Raw genomic sequence first — 16,969 nt, forward strand, 5'->3', positions numbered from 1 at the left:
ATTTGGAGAGCCAGTGTAGACACGATGGGCTGAATTGGCCTCCTTTTGGGCCGTTAAAATTCTGTGATTCTGTGAAAATGTCCTTGATGTTCAAGATCCCTCCATGGCCTTACTCCTACCGATCACTGTAATCTCCTCCAGCCCTACAACCTTCCAAGAAGTCTGTGTTCCTCCAGCTTTGTCCTGTTGCATACATCCCACACTTTAGTCCTACGATTGCTGGCTGTGCCATCATCCCTTTGGAATTTCATCCTTCTGTCTCATTACCTCTCTCCTCTTTTAAGATGCTCCTTAAAATCTACCTCTTCGATCTAGCTTTTCATTATCCATCCTAATATTTCCCTTTTTGACTCCTTACCAGTTCTTGCCTAGTTCCACTCTGAATATCTTAGGATGTTTACAAAATGTTAAAGGTGCTATATAAATGGTAGTTCTTGTGTAAGGAACTTTGAGGTATTAGCCAAACAGAACTTAACATATGATGCAATTAATGAAGAAACACAATCTAGAAAATGACTTATTTATGTAATTTCAAAATGATTGATTTATATAATTTCAAAATGACTTATTTATGTAATTTCAAAATGCCTTTCCATAAATTTAGGATGAAATCCCAGTCATTATCTGTAGTTAAAGTAGTGTACACCATTGCACCTACCAATTTGGGCAAACTACTTAAGTGGGGTGTCACATTGAAATTCTGTTTTGTTCATTGCAGCCATTCTGCTGAGCCAGTTCCTTTTCCAAGATCATCTCTTTCTGGCGCTGGCAGCTAGCTGATTTTAGGTTACAGGTTGATTGAACAAAAATCCACTTTCTGCTAATTTCAGTTGCCTTTCTTGGTTTTAAGTTGTTTGGAACATTATAAGTTCCCCCTCACGAATTATGTAATATTGTTGCAATACTTAATTGCTAGCTGTTATAATTTTGACTTCTATTTTTCATTGTATTTAAAGAGGTGACCTAATTTGTGTCTACCTGTTAATGTTCAGGTTATGGCTTAGCATATTTATCACTTTCAGATACCTAGACTGCCTTTGATGCTTGTGTACAGCCTACTGGCTAAAAATTGGTTGACTTGACTGAAATACCAGGATGCAGGAAAGCCTTTAACATTAGTCATGACAGTTCTTTCCAAATAATACCTATGGGCCAAAAAATTGATGTAGCAGACCATCCAACAGTGTCTGCTGTGAGTTAGACTTCCCCTTACACATTTAGGTTTTTACATTTTTTGCGTCACATGTTGCTGAAAGTAAGAGTTAATAACACAGCAAAGGAAATAGTGCATTTGGGACTTGAGTGAAAAGGGCAAGCATCTGTGTATCTTCTTATTCAATCAGATTGGAGGATTGTGAAATTAACTGCGCAAGGACAGAGAACGAAACGCAATTTAGAATGGGTGAATTTAATGTCAAGTCAGATAGAAAAATAGAGAAGGAAAGAAAGATTTGATCGAGAAAAAGAGACAAAGGAAACATTTTCGAAAAGTAAAATTTAAAATCTTACACTTTTAAAATCTCCAACAACAATTAATACTTGAAGGAATTAGACCTCATTTATTACAGTTTATTTTCAATCAGACAGCTTGGTTGTCAGAAATTAACATTTGTCACATTGTTAAAAGCATGTTCAGACTGAAATGATTTGACTTACCCTTTTGTGCAGAGTTTCGTTTATATCTACTACGCTTATTAAAATTCTTTCATGGGATGTGAGCGTTGATGGCAAGGCCAACATTTGTTGCCCATCCCTAATTGCCTTTGAGAAGGTGATAGTGGGCTGCCTCCTTGAACCGCTGCAGTCCATGTGGTATAGGGACACCTTCAGTGTAGTTAGGAAGGGAGTTCCATGTTTTTGACTCAGCAACAATGATAAAATGGTGATACAGTTCCAGGTCAGTTTGGTGTGTGACTTGGAGGGGAACTTGCAGGTGGTGGTGTTCCCATGAGCCTGGTGCTCTTGTTCTTCTAGGTTGTAGAGCTCACAGGTTTGGAAAATGCTTTTGAAAGAGGCTTGGTGAGTTGCAGCAGAGCATTTTGTAGATGCTGCATACTGCTACCATTGTGTGGGCTGGAGAACCACACCCTGTGGGATTACCAACTTCATGGTCAAAGAAGGAAAACTTTAAATTTTGCAATTTGGCATGTTAGAATACTCCTGGATAATCTCAAGAGAGAGAACGTCTAGAAAGAAGAACTATAATTGTATCGAGTGAATTATCAAGAGTTCAAATTGACGTTGTTGCCCTCAGTGAAACGATCCTCTCTGGGGAGGGGTAGGTGAAGGAACAAGCAGAGAGATGCTGCATCTTCTGGAAAGGAAAGGCTGACAGCGACTCTTGTGTCTGTGGAGTTGGTTTTACCATCTGGAATAGGATCTTGGCTGCGCTGCCAGAAATCCTCAATTGTATAAATGAAAGGCTGTCATGACACTTAACCTACAGTTCTGCCGTAATCAATATGCCACTGTCATCAGCATTTTTGCCCTGTCCCTTGACTCTGATAATGTTATGAAAAAGTTCTATTTTGACCTTGATGAAATCCTCTCTGCCATCCCAAAAGAAGAAAAGATCATCCTTCTGGGGGCTATTAATGCCACAGTTGGCCGTGACTCTGATATCTGAAGTAGAACCATTGGGAAAAACAGGTTGAGAAAAGCCAGTGGAAAGAGTGTCGTCCTGCTAACAAAGTATGCTCGTGTCTTCGTTATAACGAACACCCTCTTCCACCAGAAGGACAAATAGAAAACCATATGGAGACACCCTAGATCAAAGCACTGGCACCCCCTGGCTTACGTCATTGTTTGAGTCAAAGATCTAAATGATGTCTGTATCACTTGATCCATACAGGTGACCGATGCCAACTGAAGAGATTGTCGACTTGTTCAATTGGTGACCAAGACATCGCAGGACCCAAAAGACCCGGAGGAAGATGATCAATGTCTCAGTCCTAAAGCAGCCCAACCGAAGAGAAGAATTCCAAGTGCAGTTCACAACCAATCTGGAAAATCTTCTCACATCCAATCCAATTTCAGAACAGTAAGATCAAATAAAGCCAGCTGTATTACACTTCTGTGTCCAGACCATTGGGTTCGAGCATCATCATCATCAGGCCTGATTTGACAAAAATGCAGAAATATGTGACCACCTGGAACAAAAATGAGCAGCCTAGCCTGACAGAACAACTCAAGATCACAAGTCAAGAAGGCAGCATTCCAGCAGCCCAAGGACAAACCTGGAAGATAAAGGGCAAGTGGTGGGAAGGGAAAGCCCGGCAGATCGAACAATATGCTGACTGCCATGATATGCAAAACATTTTTGAAGCAGCAGGGCCATCTATATACAAAGGTCAAATGGACAAAGTCCCCTTCACTTGCAGGGCAGTGTCTCTATTTTTAAGGATGACAGTGCTATCTGTCAATGCTGGAAAGAACATATTCAACAACTCCTTAACCATGAATCCACAGTGGCAGCTGATACACTCCAGGCTACCTCCCAGTATCCTGTGGTAGAATCCATGGGTGAACCTCCATCGATGGGATTGCAATGATTGCAACAATCAATCAAATGGATGAAAAAAACCCACAAAGACCCCCCCCCCCCCGCCGTCCCAATTTCAGGAATGCATCAGTTGTAATTATCTTCAAGAAGAGAGATAAATCATGCCATGGAAATATCGAGGTATTTCCTCTTGAACTAGCAGGAAAATCCTGCCACGCATTCTCCTGAATCACCTACTTCCTGTGGCTGAGGATATGCTCGCAGAGACACCCTGTGGCTTTAGACCTTGCAGAGGAACCCAGAGGCTTTTATTGCCAAGAGAAATGTTGAGAACAACACCAAGAACTCTTCATTGCATTCATTGACCTGACGAAAGCATTTGACTCAGTAAATCGTGAGGCTTTGTGGATTCTGCTTCAGAGATTTGGATGTCCAAGGAGCTTCATAACAATCCTGCAACTGCTTCATGATTTGACTGCAACTGTCTTGAGTAGGAGATCTGAAACACACAGCTTCAAAATCCAGACCGAGGTCAGGCAAGGCTATGTGATAACCCCCATACAATTTACAATCTACTTGAGTGGCTGTTCACCTCATCAAAGATTAACTGCCCTCTGGTGTGAGTATTAAATATTGTGTAGATAGGAAACTCTTTTAACCTCAGATGCCTCCGCACCAAAATTAAACTGATCACCACAGACATGCATGATCTATAGTTTGTGCATGACTGCAATGTCGTTGCCCACTTTGCACTAGATTTACAAGCCACTCTTGATCTCTCCAATTCTGCATACAAGAGACTTGTGTCCTTGAATGTTGCCAAAACAAAACTCATCTCAACCCAGACCTGGTCAGTCAAATATTCCACCTCCCATATATGTTGAAGAAGAGACTCTGGAATGTGTTGAGCACTTCTCATAACGTGACAGCCATGTCTCAAAAGACCACCACTGGCAATGAGATCCAACATTGGATCCACTGCGTTAGCTCAGCCTTTTACAAAGTATGGTGGTGAATGTTTGACACCAAAGACCTCGGCAAGTCAACAAAAGTCATGGTGTACAGAGCATTTGCCTTCACCACACTCCTTTTACTATAGTGAGATCTGAACTGAGTATTAACACAAGAGTGTGAGAGAAATTCCATCAGCCACACCTGTGCTGCATCCCCTGGTTTCAATGGGAGGACTGTTGAACAAATGCTAGTGATGTCCTTGAAGCCAGTTCCATAGGCATTCGGGAAAACTGCTGCAAAATCGAAAAATCAACTGCGATAGCCTAGAAGCCATGTCCGTATGTTTGAAAAGTGTTTTCTCAACTCTCAAATGGCCAGTATTCAGGAAGGACATCAAAAATGCTGCAAAGATACCGAAGCCCTCCTTGAAGCGCATTAACACTGACCTTAATTACTGGGAGGAGCTTGCTACCAATGATTCAAAATGGCGACAACTTGTCCATCAAGCTGCTTCATGCTTTGAGTCGAAATGCCTTAATGATGAGGCAGAGCTGCAGCAGAGAAGGAAAGAATAGGAAGCAAATATGTACTCTGGATCCCATTACCTCATCGGGTAATCCTGTCCCATGTGTCCAAAAATCTGAGAGCCGAGAAGCAGCCTGTTCAGTCGCAACATGAAGACCCATGGCAGAAACTCCTGACCTTGAGTAGATGTGATCCTCTAATTGAGAGACAGCCAATGTGCCATTCGATGCATTTTGGCAGTGAGGCAGAAAGTGAAATGCCTTTTTTGTGAAACAGTAACTTTTGGCTATCCTTGTTTAATTGTGCATATCTGCCTCTTGCCTGAAGTTGCAACACATTTACACGTAAGTAAAGGTGATCACTGCTACTCTCACCATTATTTTGACAACAAGACCTATAGTTTGAGTCATGCGCTTATCGGGCTCTAAAAAATCAGTTGTTCAAAGCTAATATGCTATTGTAATACATAGACATCTTATCTGAAAAAGGATCAACCAGAGAGGTCAGCAAATTCATAATAAACTTTTTTCTGTTGTCAGCAGGGGTTCTGTACTAATTCCTTGCCTGGATTAATAATGTGTAGTGCCACAGAGTGCAGGTTCAGTCCTTCACTGTATTGAGGCCCTAACCTGAGCCCAAGAAGTGAAACCTAGAACATCATCCAGAAGCTGAAATAAATATTGGGCAAGGTTTCTTACCTGGTGGTAGTTCAATTTTTAACTTAGAGTGAGAAGTGTGACTTTCATTACAATAGTATTAATTGAGATTTTAGTGATATTGACAGCAGGAAAATTACTTAATAATCAAATTGAAAAAAGGCTATGGCTAAATGGAAAGGCTGTGTTTGTTTTTCCCCAATTCCTGTATTCTAGATCCAAATAGGATCATTTATCAAACTGTATAGGTAATTCAGATTATATATTGTTTACTAATAGGTATTGCTTTTACTTTTGCAGACAGTTCCACCTGCAAGACCAGAATCACCAGTGTATGCAAATTTGCAGGATTTGAAAATAACTCTAGCTAACATGCCCCCAATTCCCACTAGCCCTCCCATGCAAATCCATGGTGAATGGGAGGTGCATAAAGATGCAACAGGACGCACATACTATTACAACAAGGGAACGCAAGAAAGAAGCTGGAAGCCCCCTCGATGGACAAGAGACTCTATAAATAAAGAACCTGATTACCAGGTGGATTCTGTAAACCATGGGGTAAGTACATGCATTTACAAACAAGATTTAGCAATGGATACTACTATGATGTATTGTCTACAAAATTTATTATTGTTGAAGACAAAATAGCATTTTGCTAGTTGTCAAGGGTGATAGCTATGAGAGTGGCATGTTACTTTTAAGAGTAGTAATATCAATTCAGAGTTGGAGCAAAATAAAGTACGACCTAATCGGCATGCTCTTCTGGTGCAAACTGCACCTCTGTGACATTTTCTGCTTTTATGCTAGCCGTCTTGAATAATCTTAAGTGCAATTTCCAATTTTGTACTGATTGATAGAATTTTGTAATGGAAGTCCATCTGCACTAGTAACAGGATTTAGACAACCCCAACTCCATTTAAAACCCTTACAGCTGACAGAGCAGACATTATCTATCTGGTGAAAGGGCTGTGGCACCCATTGCAGCAACTAGTCCCCGTTTCTTTAAATTTCTTCAAAATAGGTTAAATAACAATTATGGAACCATGTTCTTTTTTGAAGAATAACTATAGAATAACTTAATTAATTAAATAATTCATAAGGTTTTCATTTAAAATTGAAATCTTGATACCAGCAAGGAAGTTTTTATGACCTACAAACTTAGGGTGCAGCTAAATACTCATATAAATTAGAAGCTTTATGCAAATGGGTATTTAATGTGGAATGCAATGCAAATATTAAGTGATTTCAGACTGAGTTTTTTAAGCTAAATTAGCAACTGTTGAGAAATAGAACTGTTGCGCTAAGTAAAACAATCTACAAGATCATCCACGATTTGTGATAATTTCAGATTGTTACCTATCCATCAAAGAGCAATGGGTGTGGCTTGAATGAACGACAGCTTGGAAACAGTGTTCCTGAGGGATTAGTGCAGGCCCATTTTGTTTCTTTGTCTCTGTGTTTCTCAGTCTCTCTTTGTGATCAGCAGCAAAGCAACCATTAAGCTTACACTTGCCCACAGGCTTTTGCGCTAAAAGTTTTGGTTATTTGAAGTGAGAAAAAAAGCCAGCTGCCTCTAAAGAGGGCCTGAGTGAATAGGGCAAGCAATGGCGCCTCTCCTTAACCAATCGGATTGAGCAATCCATATCAAGATACAAAGTCTAAGCCAAAAGTGTAAACTAGAATCAGGGTAATGTAATTTCAATGCCAAGTTACGTTAAAAAGCAATATATAGAGGGGAAAGAAAGATAAGATTAAGAGAAAGCTAAAAGAAACAAAAAAGAAGTTCAATAAAATTCAATTTTTAAACATTTCCAACAGTGATTAAAATCTGAAGAATTGAATGTTTCAAACTAGTTTTTAAAAAAAATTCTGTGCTGGAGAAGTTGTTTGGCAATTAAGACTTATCACGACATTTACACTTGAACAGAAAAGCTGTAACTTTTTTTTGCACAGTAAGTGGCTATCTATCATGTAAATACCCCAACTTCACATTATTGCATATATTAAATACCAAGTCTCTGGGTGAGATTTGCAGGGCTATGGGGAAAAACAGGAGAGTGGCACTAGGTGAATTGCTCTTGCAGAGAGCCAGCATGGGTATGACGGGCTAAATAGCCGCTTCCTGTGCTGTAACCATTCTGAGATACCGGTATAACAAAGCTTGTAGAGGACTGCGGCAACTCAAACAACAACTTCCTTATTTCTGTGTTTGACTGCATACATATTGCCAGAAGGTGCTGTTCAACCCTTCAATAACTCTGAGCACTGATAGCCTCACTGTTATTTTCTCTGCCAAACCTTCAGGGCCTGTGTGAATGTATGTGATTTGGGCTTAGACAAAGGGGACAGTAGGGCACAGTAACCTAATTGTACTGGACTAGCAACCCAGATATTACAAGTGCAGATTCTGCCATGGTGAAGTGTGAAATTGAATTCAATAACTCAGATATGGCTTGCAATTTTAACTCATTCAAAACCCATCTGCTTGCAGAGTGTTAAAATCAGGACCAACATGTGGGCTGGCACTATAAAAGCTGCCATTTCTTCGTGTAAAACTGAGCTAGTTCACTAATGTCCTTCAGAGAAGCAAACATAACAACCCTACTTCATAGGACCTACATGTGACACTATTCCTGCACTAACTGATTTGACTCTTAGCGCCCTTAGGGTAACTAGAGATGGACATTAAGTCCTGTGTTCCAGTGTTACCCACAATCTAAGAACAAATGTGGGTAAACAGCAAGGAGGGCATAGTCAAGTTAATGGTGGAGCAGGGGGTGGGGTGGGGAATGGTGAAATTTAATGTGCAGAAGTCTGAGGGGCTGCACTTCCTGAGGAAAAGCAAGGAATGGTAGTATGAAAAAATACTGATGAATGTAGAGATTGCAAGATGTTAATACATAATTCTTCGAAAGTGTGAATATAGGTAGATAGATACATCAAAAAGGCCTGTTGCTTTTTATGCTTTACTTATAGGCCCACAGAGTATTAAAGCAGATGTCAAAGACCATTCTTTCACCAATACTCTGTATTGCATGAGCATCAGAGGTCAAATTTATACTGAAATTTTGTTTATAAATCCATATCTATCTTGCTCACTCCAGAAGGATATAATTTAAAGCCTTTTTTAAAAAAGAAATGCGCAAAAGTTCAGAATAATTGATGCATGTCAAAATGTGCATATTTCACCATCAGCTATATAATTGTTTCCTATTGCTGAAGCGTTTTATATGAGATGCCACTGTGACCTATGTTTCTATGATTGTATGTGACTAAAGGAATGAGCTGTGCTATGTTAAACTGAAGAGTTTGGCTCTTGAGAGCTTGATTTTTCAGAGTAAATTATATGAAAAGTTTAAAAGTAATGATGAGCAGTGTTTGCAAAAATTTTACTTGGAAGGGGATGCAATAGCATTTCCCCAAAAAAGGGAGCAAAACATGCAGCGGTAGAATCTGGTTTTTTTTTTGTAACAAGGCTTAACATTGTTGGATCATGAATCTTCAATCTTCATGAATAGATTGTTTATATTTTAGTCATGTATGGCTCTCAGCCTTGAAAAATATTTTAATTCCAACCTCTTAGCTCAGAATATAGCATTCTGCAGCTTCAGAAATTGAATCCAGATTAGGATGAACACTTTATGCTGTATCTTTTTTCCTGAATGTTTGGAGTTATAATTGATTAGAGTTAAAATACTGTCATGAAAGTAGAGGTTATTTGCATATTAATACTTAATGCATTCATCTGAAATTCCTTTCCCCACAGATTTAGCAGAGGGATTAAACTATTAAAACTACCACCTAAATTGGCTGGCAGACAGACCAATTTCAAATTATTGGCTTTTGTATACTAGTATTCTGTGGTTTAGTTTCAGGACTACTGTTGGATTATTGCATCATGGTTTTGGTATCAGTCAATCAATTTTTTCATTCCCTTCGAACTATTAATAAATTCTAAATCTGTGGAACAAAGACAAAAGTATGTTGAAAATATGAAATAAAAGCTGCTGGAAACACTCAGCAGGACAAACAGCACCTGTGGAGAGAAACAAAGCTAATGTTTCAGGTTGTTGACCTTTCATCAGAACTGGAAAAGGTTTAATGATGTAACAGGTTTTAAGCAAGTGCAGAGGCAGGGGAAAGAGGTTGTGAAGGAAAGGGCGAAAGGAAAGGTCTATGTTAGGATGGAAGGCAGGAAAGATTATATGACAAAAGGCATAATGGTGTAAGGCAAAGGTAATGGGACAGGTAAAGAAACAAAAGATGTGCCTAGAGGAAGAGTGAATGGCAAAACAGAATCATTACCTACAGCTGAAAAAATGGGAGCAGTGTCTTTGAAAGTTTCCTGATATTGTTGAACCAAGTGTCGAGTCCGGAGGGCCTCAGAGTACCTGATCATAAGATGAGCTGTGAACTTCCCCTGAGCTTAATTTGAACAGTGTAGGAGGCCAAGGACAGAGGTCAGAGTATGACGGGGAATGAAAATGAGCAGTGATTGAAAGCTCAGACTCTAACTTGTGAACTGAATGGAGGTGGCCCACAAAGCAATTACCCAATTTAATTTGATCTCAATAGAGGAGACTGGAACATGAGCAGCGAAAGGAGTATACAAAATTGAAAGAAATACAAGTAAATGGCTGTTTCACCTGGAAGGAGTGTTGGGGCCCTGTATAGTGGGAAAGGAGCAGGTAAAATGGCAGATGTTGCATCTCATGCATTTGTGTGGGAAGGGTGGTGTTAGGGGTGACTGAAGAGTGGACCAGAGTGTCACAAAGGGAACTGAGCCCCATGATTGCTCAAAGGGGAAGAAGATGATGTACTTGGTGGTGGCATTATACTGGAGGTATTTGAGAGTTCAACATATACATGTAGTACACAATACTGGAAACTTCAAAATGGTGTGATGCTGTCATAATAGTGAGATTCTTCAGTGTTTCTTCTGTTGTTTAAGACATTTTAGAATTTATAGGCAGTTTGAAGAATTGTCACTTTTTACTTATTGTATAACCGGATTCAATTATAAAGACATAAAAAATGTGCACTTAAGCTAGTTGAACTTTAAACTAAATTTTACGTAAGTGTTTTCCAGTCACATACACCACTGCTTATGCTTTTATTCTGATACTATATCTTGCATTTAATGCAGTAGTTGCACCAAGCAACTGAAGTGCTCATATTGGTAAAGCACATATGGTTGAGTAAGTATATGTGGTGTTATGAGAAATGTTATATTTTGATAATGTTTTAAGTTGTACATGATTACGTAGATGCAACAGCGTAGATTGTATGTAGTACTCTGTATTTAAGCCTAGCATTAAATATATATATTTTACACCTGCTAACTAGAGTATCATTATTTGAAGAAACCTACACGTGAGGTAAGAATCAGAAACCATTTAGTACATAAAAAAATAAAGCTTATGCAAAGCTTCCTCAAGGCTCCTAGCGACTGCTGTGTGGTACTGAGCTGCAACCCCCAACAAGGTCCAAGGATTGATCCTAGCTCTCTAATGAGTTAGCTGCTTTCAGCTATCATGCTTTAGATGTTCCTGGGACAGAAAAGGAAGTAACAACTCAAAACCCTGTTTACAGTCACTATTGAGTGACCCCTTGGAAAATGTATGTGATCATAAAAGTCAGATAAGGATAGGATTATGCTCATAGTTGAATAGCCTGATGAAACTGCCCATAGAAACAGGAGTAGGCCTTTCAAATCCTTCAAGCCTGTTTGCCACTCAGTGAGATCATGGCTGATCAGTATCTTGTCCTAGATTCCTGCACCACTAAACTCCCTTTCTACCCTATCAACCCTTTTCAAAATCTCAATCAAATCACCCCTTCAACTTTATTCCTAGATGCTACCTTCTAATTCATGTACATACCTATGATCCTTACCCTGTCTTCTACCATTTAACCAATCTTCTAACTAGGCCAGTAATCTTCTGAAAAAGATGCATACTTTTTATCTTGCGCTCATTAGGACGGCTGAAAGAATGCCACATTGCAAAAGGAACAACAATTTATGCTGTATGAGAAAAAGGGTGCTGATTGGTTGGCAATAAGGCCAATCCTGTAGCATGTGGAGCTTTGGGAATCCCAGTGCAAATATTGATAAGTGAAGATAGGCTTGCAATAGGAAGTAGTAGAGAATCCACTAGTGCATTTCTCAACTGGCACGTCAAGGAAAGGGCTCGGTAGTCTACTCCATTTCAGAAGTGAATTTGAGTCTGGGATGGAGCACATTAAGGTATGTTCTTACATGCAGTTACAAATTCAGTTATAGCAAACGTGTCATCTACGTATCAGAAATGTGCAACGGTAAGGAGGCCTTATCAGCAAACTCATAAATAGGGCCCGAGCCATTTGCTTACTTTGCAAGCTTGACACTGAAATAGGACACATTAAAATTATCCTGCAGGACAATGGCTACCCCAGTCAGATCATTGCTTGCTATATATCACTCATACTCATGAATGGGTCTAAGGCTGCCACTTTTGGACTTGGTTTCCAGTCTTCCTCACATTACCCTGTAAGGGTAAGGTGTCTCAAAAATTTGAGCAACAGGTGAAGCTAGCTGTTTCACGCTGCTCCTATGCAGTGGCAACACAAGTGGTGTTTTCCACTAACAGGATGCTGTCGTCAAACCAAAAAAAACCTTCTGCATGTGACACAAATGAGTAATGTGCTATATGAATTTCAGTACCAGTGCGATGCCAGGTACACAGGCCATATGTCCCAACGACTGGCAGATCATATCAAACAGCAGGTCCCTTTGGCTCTTCACAATAGGCAGAGTACTGACTGTACTCCACCAACCTGTGCTTGCAAAACTCAGAACACAATGTCTAACGTTCGATGTGATTCCGTGATTGAGCAGCATTTGCTGAACAATCTCGAGTGCGCTAAGAATTACACTAAATCAATTTAAGGTTATCAGTCGGGCTTGCAATGTAGCTTGCTAGAAGCTACAAATATTCATATGCAGGAACCTGTCCTCTGCAGGCAAAAGGAATATGTCCAGACATTGCACCTTTTTATTTTGAATAAACGAAAGCATGGGAGACTATAGCTCCCTGCTGCATTTGCCCTGGCGATGTCTCAACCAATCAGTGCTGACTTGCCAACCAGCCAGCACCCCCTATCTCATGCAGTACAAATTGTTTCCTTTGGAATGTGGCATTTTTAAAATATTCATTCATGGGATGTGGGCCTTGCTGGCAAGGTCAGCATTTTTTGCCCATCTCTAATTGCCCTTGAGAAGGTGTGGTGGTGAGCTGCCGCCTTGAACCGCTGCAGTCCATGTAGTATAGGTACACCCACAGTGCTCTCAGGAAGGGAGTTCCAGGATTTTTTGACCCAGTGACAGTGAAGGAATGGCAATATAGTTCCAAGTCAGGATGCTGTGTGACTTGGAGTGGAACTTGCAGGTGGTGCCCTTGCATTTCTCGATGGTAGAGGTCGCAGGTTTGGAAGGTGCTGTTGAAGGAACCTTGATGAGGCATTCTTACCTCTGTGCTGATGAGTGGAAGATGAAAATCTTTGGTTGCATGTATCTTCTTTTTCAGCATTACTCAGCAATTTTCCTTCAATTCCATGGGCTTTAATTTTAGCTAACAGGCCTTTATCAGGCACATTATCAAATGCCTTCTGAGTGCCCACATAAACTGCATCCATAGACATTTTGAATGTTTCAGTCTGTAATCATTTATGAAAAGTTGCAGACCTGAAACGATAACTCTGGCTCTCTATCCACAGAAGTTACTATATCTGAGTGACTTCAGCATTTTTTGTTTTCATTTCAGATTCCTAGCATTTTCAGTATTATGCTTTAGTTCATAGACATTCCCGTCTACTACTTTAGTTATCTCCTCAAAAAGTTTAATTAGGACACTTCACAGAAGTATCATCAGTAAAACAGGCATCAAGCTAAAGAAGACCACAAGAACTGAACATATACTTGGTCGAAGAGTTGAATTTTAGGAGGGATCTTAAAAGGAGGTGAGGGAAGTGGAGAAATTGAGAGTTTTGTGGAGGGAATTCCAGAGGGTGACCAAGGCAGTTGAAGACATGGCTGCCAAATCGAGCGCACAAGAGGCCAGAGTTGGAGAAACACTGTTCTGGGAGAGCGTTAGGTTTGGAAGAGGTTATAGAAAAGGGGAAGGCAATAAAAGCCGTCAAATAGGAAAATGGTAATTTAAAATCTGAGGCATTGGGAACCAGGAGCCAATTAGGTCAGCAAGGACCTAAATTGCTGAGGGCTAAGGTGGTGCCAATTCTTGTATAAGCACACTGATTTAAAGGAGTTCTTTGCAATCAAAAAATAGGAACCATACTTGCAATAGGAACAGGAATAGACCAATTAGCTTCTCAAGCCTGTTCTGCCAGTCAGTGAGAGCATGTTTGATCTGCAATCTAATTCCATGCACCTACCCTTGCCTGATACCTCTTTAATACCTTTGGCTAACAAAAATATATCAAAGAGGGAACAGGGTTCTTTCTAGTGTTTCTAGTACTTTCTAGTGAAAAGCTAGAAGCAGTGAAAATCCAAAGAAACTTTGGGAGTCCAGGTACGCCGACCATTAAAATTGTACAAACTTGTACGGGAAATAATCAAAAATATTAATGGAATGATGACCTTTATATGTAGAGGAATAGAATACAAGGGGGCGGATGTCATGCTTCAGCTATGTAAAGGTCTGGTTGGATCACACCTGGAATAGTAAGCACTGTTCTGCACACCACACCATAGGAAAGATACATTGGCCTTCGAGAGTGCATCATAGATTTACTAGAATGATACCTGGTTAAACTATGAGGGGAGATTACACAAACTAGGGCTCTAATCTGTGGAATTTAGATGGCTAAGGGGGATTTGATTGACATTTTCAAGTTATTAAGTGGAACAGAGGGGTAGATTGGGAGAAACTATTTCTTGTCGTTGGGGAGTCTCAAAATTTGGAGGCATAATCTAAAAATTAAAGCCAGGTCCTTCAGAAGTGAATTTATGAAACACTTTGTGCAAAAGGAGATGCAGTTTGGAACTTTCTCTCTTCTCTGTGATTCTTGGTCCATTTTGGGAGAACTCAGAATTAAATGTTTGCTTCATTTCTCATACTTTTAAATTAAGGGGATACTTTCTGCCAAAGGGAAATCTGTACCTACTTCTGTATTTTTTCAGTAACAGCAATTCTCAAATGCCTGAAGCTTACATAATCAGACACATAAAGCACAACATGTTCCTTCTCTAAATGCTTCCAGCATCACCTCACAGAAGAGAGCTACCGCAGCATTTACTCCAGCCATACAGATAATCAATTTGATTTACCTCCTCGTGGTTGGTCAGAAGAAATGGATGAGCGTGGCCAAACTTTGTATGTCAATGAATATACCGATGAAAAGGTACTTTGATTTCTTCTCTTAAGTTGATTTGCTCTTTAGCTGTCTGCTCTTACTGTATTAATTTTTAAAAACTGTACAGCTCTTAATACTGATGTAAATCTCAGTTGTGGAGATAAATGCATTGGAAATTTCATTGCATTGTGATTGACAATCTCAGTTAAATTAAGTACCATTTTCAATTGCCAATGTTAAGTGAACTACTAGTGTCAGGTGCAAATAAATGAGAAGGATTCCTATCAATCAATTGAATGTGTGTTGATGACATTTTCCATGGAGTGAGGATCACATTTTAGGGACAAGCTATAATGCACACATACTGTGCTATTTGATATAAAGAGCTTTGCATGCCCTAGTAAGTTGCTGTTTGACTTCTAGTAGGTTGCAAGAAGTTGAGCAGATCTGTTATAGTCTGGTAATGTCATTAGAACACATTTATGTTTTTAAAATTATGTATTTGTCTACGAGAATGTAACAATGTTTTCAGAGAAATTAATATGTATCCATCATCCAAGGAAATAGTAAAGCCTTTGACAGCCTTTTATCACTATTGCAGTTGATGTCTTAAATTTTTCTTAAACTGATTGAAGCTTGGTATTGTTGATTTCCGTTGTTCCAATTTCAATATTTTCTGTCAGCCATAAAGAATTAGGATTAAAATTTTTGTGGAGCTTAATACTCATGCGAAGTAGCAGCATTTTGAATTTCCTATTTAATGTAATATTAAGACAATGCTGAATCCTATGAAGATGCACCAAAGTGTAAAACTATGTCTTTGTTTACAGTGGATGAAACATATTGATGATCAAGGCCGACCATATTACTATCGCACAGATGGATCCAAGTCTGAATGGGAATTGCCACAGGTGTGTATGTTGCATTACGCTGAGTGGTGACTAAGGCCTTAATCCTGATGGTGCACTTGGTTGAATGAGTTTGGAGTTTCAGGCGACATGAATAAGTTGTTTACAGTTCTGATTTTGTATAATTGGTCCTTGGTTCAGCCAAGGGATTCATGAGTATTTATTGGCATTTGTTGAATATTTGCCAAGCACATCGTATGACCTGTCTTAAGAAAGAAAAAGTACAGCTGCACAATAGGCATGAATGAGCTTTTTGGCAACCATCTTGGGAGAGGAGGAAGGGATCAGTGTTTTTTTATCATTTATATACGTCTGAATGTTCTTTCTTTGCCTGGGAGATGTTAGATCGCAGGTACAATTTCTGCCTAGGTAAAGACAAATGATGAAAATGACTAAATTGAATGTTGACTTCAGTTTTACATTTTAAAACAATGTTTCACATGGAGAATGCACATTCCAATTATGGGTAATGGTGTCAACCTTGGCTCAATTGGAGCATTTTGCCTCTAAGTCAAAAGGACCTGCATTTAAGCTCAAGACTTAAGCACATAGTGGGCGGGCACTTCAATGCGATACTTAGGGAATGTTGCACTTTTGGAGGTGTAGGTTTTCAAACAAGTTATCCCCTCCGCTGTCTCAGGTGGACCCAAAATATCTCACTGCATTATTTGAAGAAGAGCAGGGAGGTTGTTCCTGGTGTCCTGGCCAGCAGTTATTCATTAACCAGCATTACTAAAAACATTTATCTTATTGCAGTTTTGTGGGACATTGCTTTCTGCAAATTGGATGCTAGATTTTTCAAAAAAGTTACACTTCAAAATATATAATTGGTTATGATGTGCTTTGGCATGTCCTAATGTCATGAGAGCCACCTTAAATCAAGTTCTTTATTTCTAATGGCGCTGAAGACTAGGAGATGTTATTCATGATGGGAATGTTCTGAACAAGGCCATTAAATTTTACTTTTTTTCCAAGTGCAAGGAATTTTTTTCAGATTGTCCAAGTAACTGCTTTACATCTCCAAATCTTTCTCCTTCCCCTTTTCATCTCTCCCTTAACCACAGGCCACTCTC

The 16,969-nt window shown here is 39.5% G+C and overlaps 1 protein-coding gene across 4 annotated transcripts in view; it reads left to right on the plus strand.

Moving 5' to 3' along the window:
* arhgap12b (Rho GTPase activating protein 12b) overlaps window positions 1–16,969 on the plus strand; it is a 247,237-nt gene that overhangs the window by 105,779 nt on the left and 124,489 nt on the right. For 2 of the 4 annotated variants that reach the window (XM_078537661.1, XM_078537667.1), the window contains exons 3-5: window positions 5,938–6,195; window positions 14,896–15,036; window positions 15,819–15,899. In XM_078537661.1, the coding sequence (XP_078393787.1) occupies window positions 5,938–6,195; window positions 14,896–15,036; window positions 15,819–15,899 (480 nt within the window). The remainder of the gene's footprint in view (window positions 1–5,937; window positions 6,196–14,895; window positions 15,037–15,818; window positions 15,900–16,969) is intronic. The other 2 variants (XM_078537673.1, XM_078537680.1) reach the window with 1 other exon arrangement.

The sequence above is a fragment of the Cetorhinus maximus genome, chromosome 3 (assembly GCF_964194155.1).
Source record: "Cetorhinus maximus chromosome 3, sCetMax3.hap1.1, whole genome shotgun sequence".
Taxonomy (NCBI): domain Eukaryota; kingdom Metazoa; phylum Chordata; class Chondrichthyes; order Lamniformes; family Cetorhinidae; genus Cetorhinus; species Cetorhinus maximus.